General features: G+C 53.4%; 1 protein-coding gene across 1 annotated transcript; it reads left to right on the top strand.

The window, feature by feature from the left end:
• Nucleotides 1-75: 75 nt before the first annotated feature.
• NUBP1 (NUBP iron-sulfur cluster assembly factor 1, cytosolic) lies at nucleotides 76-6,109 on the top strand. Its single transcript, XM_077317011.1, has 11 exons — nucleotides 76-248; nucleotides 504-608; nucleotides 1,266-1,399; nucleotides 1,847-1,915; nucleotides 2,268-2,300; nucleotides 2,858-2,948; nucleotides 3,525-3,679; nucleotides 3,877-3,987; nucleotides 4,882-4,984; nucleotides 5,770-5,853; nucleotides 5,981-6,109. Exons 1-11 carry the CDS (start codon nucleotides 152-154, stop codon nucleotides 6,022-6,024), a joined length of 1,026 nt encoding a protein of 341 aa, XP_077173126.1. The 5' UTR covers nucleotides 76-151; the 3' UTR covers nucleotides 6,025-6,109.
• Nucleotides 6,110-6,508: the final 399 nt, after the last annotated feature.

Raw genomic sequence — 6,508 nt, 5'->3', positions numbered from 1 at the left:
GGGGTGAGGGAGGGGGCCTCATTTCCAGGGTCAACCGGAAGTGCGCTCAACGTTCGGCTCCACGGGAGCGCTGCTCGGCGCGCGCGACCGGAAGTGGGCTGGCCGGGCGGCTTCCTGAGTGGCGGCGGCGGGGGAAGCCTTTGAGCGGCGCATGCTCCTGGGCGGAAGTGCGTCATCGCTCCTTCCGGAGAGTGCTTCCGCCATGGCTGAAGGGGCCGGGCTGGCGTTGGTGGACACGCCGCCCCACGGTGAGGGGAAGCAGCCGCGGAGGCGGCTCCGGTCCGGGCCTCGTCCTCCCTCTACGGGCTGCCGGAAGGCTCCGGCTGGCCCACCTCGCAGGGATGTTGTGAGGCTCCCGCTGGCCCACCTCGCAGGGATGTTGTGAGGCCCCCGCTGGCCCACCTCGCAGGGCTGTTGGGACTGCTGCAAGGGCGCTGGATTCGCTGGGCTGCCGGTCTGGCCCTGCAGAGCTCTTCTCATGTCCCCCTTTTGTGTCTCCGCAGAGTGCCCGGGCACCGGCAGCCAGCAGGCGGGCAAAGCCGTCGCCTGCCAGGGATGCCCCAACCAGGGCTTGTGCGCCTCGGCCAGGCCCGCCGGCCCCGACCCAGGTGAGAGGAGAGGAGGCCAGGAAGGCCCTCTGCCAAGGCCCCTGCTCAGACTGTGGCCTCCCCTGCAGGGAGAGAATCCTTCCAGCCTACCTCACAGGGTTGTCAGGGCAAACCAGCACCTGCCTGAGCCTGTTGGTTCAAACAGACCCCGCAAAGTGTAAATCGGTTCAGGCGGAGGGTTCCTAGTATCAGCTGTGGAGCTGTGTTGGTCTGAAGCAGAGGAACAAAGTTTGAGTCATGGGGCACCTTTTAAGACCAACGGTTTCAAAGCATAAGCTGTCGTGTGCAAGCAGTTAAGCGGCACCCTGGGGACCAGCCAAGTCTCATTCTGGGCAGAAGCTTTTGCAGACCTGCACACTTTTTGATAAATCCTCGTTAATTTCTCAATGAAACAGACTTGGCATTTTCACCAAGGAACTGCACTGAACAAGCAGTAGAACAAAGCTTGAGCCCAGGGTCACCTTTAAGACCCCACTGCGTGTGCAAATAGTCAAGATGACCGAAGAGAAGGTCTTTGGCCGGCAGTCCTTCTGCAGCTCCCCATAGTTAGTCATTTTCCCACCAATTGAGCTTGTCTGTGCAGCCGGCTTTGGGGAAGGTGTTCACCGAGCGTCCCTTTTGTGCACCAACGTCCCCTTGCCCTTTGTCCCTGCGCAGCCATCGAGGAGATCAAGGAGAAGATGAAAACTGTGAAGCACAAGATCCTGGTGTTGTCTGGGAAGGGCGGAGTCGGGAAGAGCACCTTCTCTGCCCACCTGGCGCATGGCCTGGCTGAGGACGAAAACAATCAGGTGTGTGACTTCTTTGGAATCCATTGTGTTAAATGCCGGTGATCATTCCGTTGGGGTTGGGGTGGGAATTGAGGGTCGCAGCTCTGCTCTTGCTAACTTAGAAGGCTTCTGGCAAAGTGTGAAAATTACAGAAGTGTAACAACCTCAGGGTTAAATGGTGGGAGTATTTTACTATGGTTGTATCCCACTTTACTCACCTGTGGGGGCCCAGAGCAGCTGAGATCATGTTATTCCTAGAGCATATTTTTTATTCCCAACAGGTTGATTTGAGGATTGTGCTTCTGTGCGCTTCTACTGGAGTTCAGCAGAGCTGACTGTGTATAGCTGCCCCAGGGCATTCTGTGATGCTAAATGCCATTTGTTCACATCAGTGTTCACCATTTGCCTATGTGACGTCCCCATAAGAATGCATCCTTGCTTCTCCAGCTTCCTTTTTCTGTTTTTCAGGTTGCAGTCCTTGACATTGATATCTGTGGACCGTCGATACCGAAAATAATGGGTCTAGAGGGGGAGCAGGTAGGATGGGGTATAGAGGGGGCTTTCTAGCACAGTCAGAACAATTGTTTGGTTTCCTCATGGTGCTCCTTGAAATATGCGGCCCTTTCCCCTTTTTAGTTTGTATAAAAATCTCTAATAAAAATTATTGGGGGTTGGGGGAGACAGACATATATGCGCCCAAGAGCTTCTCCCCAGAATAAACCTTTGTTGGTCCTCTGGGTGTCCCTGGACTTAAAGTTTTCTCGTCCAGTTCAGCCCATCTAGGGCTACCCACCTAAATCTTGGGGTTTTGAAAAAAAATTGTTTAACTACTGGGTGGATGAGTTTTTTCTCTGTAAATAGTAACACTTCAAAATATTCACGTCCGCAGGTTCACCAGAGTGGGTCTGGCTGGTCTCCGGTGGTGAGTGAATTTTGAGGAAATTCTGCTGCTCATGTGCTCTTTCTGGGTCCTGGAGATGGGGGGGGGGGCTGCAGGGGAAACATTTTTCCTACAGAAATTAGCTCGTCTGATAAATTTTGATGCTGAGCTACCCCCAGTAGGTACTGAATATTTGGCTGCATGCAAAACAATTTGTGTTATGAAAATGAGTCAATGCAAGAGAATTAAACAAGAGGATTTAGGGGAGGGGCTATGGCTCAGTGGGAGAGCCTCGGCTTGGCCTGCAGAAGGTCCCTGGTTCGATTCCCAACTGCAGCATCTCCAGTTAAAAAGGTCCAGGCCGGAGGGGGTGGGAAAACCCGGGAGGGTCATCAAAAGGGGCTGGGGCCCAGTGGCAATCCCAGTAGCTGGTTGGTCTAGTGGTAAAGGCATGACCACTGATTTGTAGGATTGCCCTGTGTTGCCCACCCATCGAGGGGCTACGGAAAGCAAATCGCCCCTTTGAAAGCAAACCAAATGCATCTGGTGTAGACTTCCAAGCATCAACGCCGAAATTTGTCTCTGCTTGTTTTTTCCAGTACGTTGAAGAAAATCTGGGCGTGATGTCGGTGGGGTTCTTGCTCAGTAGCCCTGATGACGCCGTTATTTGGAGAGGACCCAAAAAGAATGGTGTGTAGCTTGCTGGGGGGCGGGATAAAGCCAGCGAAGGCCTGGGCTCAAAACCAGGCAGGGCTCAAGCAGAGCTGGAGTTTCCAGTGCTCTTTAAGCTGCAGCCACCCTCTCCAGGCAAGGGGATTGGGAGACCTTCCACGTCAGGAAGTGGTGCTCGCCCTTCTTGAGTTTGCATTCTCGGTGTGCTTTGCACCAAATGAAGCTCTGCACTGTGGATCCTGGGCCCCCACTAGCTTGACGGACCTCCCCTGCTTTAATGCCCACCTTCTCTCGGGCCTGACCCAATTACTGCAGATTCTGGGAAACCTCCTTGGCTGCATTCAGAAGTTTCCACACGAGAGACTCCTTGCAGGAACCGAGCCAATGAGCTCACTAGAGGGAGCTGTCGCGTTTCCCCAAGAAGCACTGGAAGAACCTGGTTCAGGAGTTGTCTGTTTTCTGTTTGAGAACTCTGCGCTCTGTTCCTTATTCGCTACCCATGTGGAGAGTACAATCCTTGGCCACTCACCAAGTCTCTGTAGAGCCTTGGATTTGATCTGAAACCTCAAGGATATGTTTTTGGTGTTTCTTTAGGAATGATTAAGCAGTTTCTCCGGGACGTGGACTGGGGCGAGATCGACTACCTGATTGTAGATACCCCTCCGGGGACCTCCGATGAACACCTGTCCGTAGTACAGTATCTCGGCGCGACCTGCATAGACGGAGCAGTGATCGTCACCACGCCCCAGGTACGAAACGTGAAACGCACACGCCCCGCTGATACGATCGTCAGGCGAGGCCCTGCGGTCTGGTTCCAGCCATCTGGTTTGGGAAATACCCGTCTGAGGGATTGGAGGAAAGGCAGCATCAAAGCAATTCTCCGCAAACCAGCTTAGAGCACCTGAATTAATCCTCTGGTGTATTTTGGTGGCTTTTTAAAACACAGGAGGTGGCCCTGCAGGATGTCCGGAAAGAGATAAACTTCTGCCGTAAGGTGAAGCTGCCGGTGATCGGAGTCGTGGAAAACATGAGCGGCTTCGTGTGTCCACACTGCAAGGTGAACGGGACCGCCCGCTGCGCCGGCCCTGCTGGGGCTGGAACCGACACCTGGGAGGGACCGCCTTCCTGGCGAAACGCTTCCCTGCGTCAGTAAGAATGTCTTCCGCAGACAGCAAAGTTGGAAAACACAATTGATCGTGGCAAGCAAGAAGGCCGTGGTCAACCTGCTCCGCCCTTGTGGTGTTCTCTTACCTTGGAAGATCGGCCTCCTGCTTGGATTCCTGTTTTGTAATCAAACCGCAGTTCTTTCGAAACCGCAGTTCTTTCGGACAGCAGTTTTCACAAGCCGTACAGAAAATCCAATTTTTGGGGGGGATGAATGCTATTGGAAAAAACTTCGCAAATTAGATTTTGGTAACGGTTGGAATAGTTTTAATCCGGGTTTGGAATCCTGGTTTGTGGAGTAAACTTGCTCTGCATTTTTAGGCCCCGGGGAACTGGAGAGCGTCCCATTTCAAACGCAAAATCCTTAGTTGGTCGATTGGAGTCGCAACGTCTAAATTCATAGAATCATAGAGTTGGAAGGGACCTCCAGGGTCATCTAGTCCAACTCCCTGCACTACGCAAGAAATTTTTTACCAGGAATAAACAGCAGATTGTGGATGGCAGTTTAGAGGTTGTAAAATGCCAGATTAGAATTTTTTGGAACGTTCAAGACAATTCTTGATAGGCAGCAAGAATACCCATGAATTTCTTCTGCATTTGCCCCACCAGTTGTGCAGGTGACGAGCATAGTAATTCAGGGCATGTGGGTTGGGGGTCCCGGGTTGTCCGATGTGTTGAGCAGCAGAGGAGCATTGCTACCCAAGCGGCGTGTCAACGCCCTGCTCTCCTGGCGGGTGCCCAGCCCTCGGCTCTCGCTTCACGCCCCCTGTCGTCTTCCGCCTTGCAGAAGGAGTCCCAGATATTCCTGCCGACCACTGGAGGTGCAGAGGGAATGTGCCACGCTTTGAACGTGCCGCTCCTGGGCAGAGTGCCGCTGGACCCTCAAATAGGTAACTGGGACTTGGTCGCACGGGTGACCCTGAATGTGCAGCCAAATGTGACTTGGGTCAAAAGAAAAGGGGAAAGGTCAGTTCAAGCCCTGGACTTGATTCTTTGTGAGGGGAGCAGGGCAACCTCTCTGCCGAGAGGGGTGGCAGCAAAAAAGAGCCAGAGTCCAGGACACAATTTGGGGCAGGGGAGGAGCTTTACGAAGACCCGGCTTACTTCGGGTAGATCCAAAGGGGTGGCCCTGTTGAAGCAGGAGAAAAGAGCACCTTCAAGCCCCGGAGCACCTTCAGGACTTGCAACCTTTGTGCCTGGAAAGGAGCTTTTGGGAGTCCCTCTAAGATACAGCTAGAATGTGAGTCCATCTTGGAGTGATTTCAGAGACAAAATATAAGGACAGATGGATGCACGTTCTAGCAGTACCTGGAGAAGTGAGCAGAAACTCCTGAAATCTCCCCCCTCCCCGGCACAAAGTCTTTTAGGTGTGGCTGGATTCTGGGTCTTTTCTGTTAGTCCTGCTCTGTCTCTGTTGTGTGAGGTCTAGACCATTGGCTTGTAATCTGGCAAGCTGGGTTTGATTCCCCGCTCCTCCGCCTGCAGCCAGCTTGGGTAGCCTTGGGCTAGTCACAGTCCTGGTAGTGCTGTTCTCACAGAGCAGTCCTGTCAGAGCTCTCTCAGCCCCACCTCCTTCACAGGGCGTCTGTAAGCCGCCTGGGGACACCTTCAGGTTGTGACAAGCGGAGTATAAAAACCAACTGCTCTTCTTCTTCTGGACTTCCTTTTCTCCCAGGAAAAAGCTGCGACATGGGCCATTCGTTCTTTTCTGAGGTGCCGGATTCCCCGGCCGCGTTATCCTACAGGGATATCATCCGAAGTAAGCTTGGTGGGGATTGGGCCTGGTTCTGTGCTGCTTCCCAGGGGGCAGCTGGAAGGTGAGGGGCATGCCTCCACACTTCGGCCTCAAGGCACCACCTGCTTTTGACTCTCTTCTTTCCCCGCAGGGATCCAAGACTACTGCCGGCCCCCCCACCCCCAGGAAGCATGAAACCCGTGAGGAAACCAGCATAGGAATGCTGACATAGGAAGGATTCTGGATCTTATTTTGCAAATAAATGTTTTTCAGTACTGAGTGTCGGTTTGAGATGGCGGGTTTGTGGGGGTGGTTTTTCTTCCCCCTGTGCTTGACTGGAAAACGTCAGACAGGGATAAACGCCGGAAGGGGCCATTCCAGAAATTTGTATTTTCAATAGGTTGTGTTCCCGGCCAGAAATCCTGGCCCGTTCTCCCCAGCAGCTGCAGGCTGAATGACACGTTTCTCCCGATTCCACCAGTGGGAAGCCATTTTAAAAATCAAAACAGACAGCCCACGATTGGGGGAGAGGGGGGGGGTCCTTGCGTCTCTTTCCCCAGATCCAGCATTGTTAGGAGAGAGACATTCTTGGGGGCATACAGTTGTGATTTGAGGGTGGGGAGGGGGCAATTTGAGGCTATAGGTTTGTGACCGTTGAGGCAGCCGGGAAAGGGGGGTG

The sequence above is a fragment of the Paroedura picta genome, chromosome 17 (assembly GCF_049243985.1).
Source record: "Paroedura picta isolate Pp20150507F chromosome 17, Ppicta_v3.0, whole genome shotgun sequence".
Lineage (NCBI taxonomy): Eukaryota > Metazoa > Chordata > Lepidosauria > Squamata > Gekkonidae > Paroedura > Paroedura picta.
This window is presented reverse-complemented; position numbering and strand designations above follow the sequence as displayed.

Excerpts from the sequence above, each read along its gene's own strand:
- NUBP1 (XM_077317011.1), top strand. The coding sequence starts at position 152 with ATGCTCCTGGGCGGAAGTGCGTCATCGCTCCTTCCGGAGAGTGCTTCC. Across the intron at positions 2,301-2,857 it reads GGTCTGGCTGGTCTCCGGTG|TACGTTGAAGAAAATCTGGG; the intron begins GTGAGTGAATTT and ends TGTTTTTTCCAG. Across the intron at positions 4,985-5,769 it reads GCCGCTGGACCCTCAAATAG|GAAAAAGCTGCGACATGGGC; the intron begins GTAACTGGGACT and ends CTTTTCTCCCAG.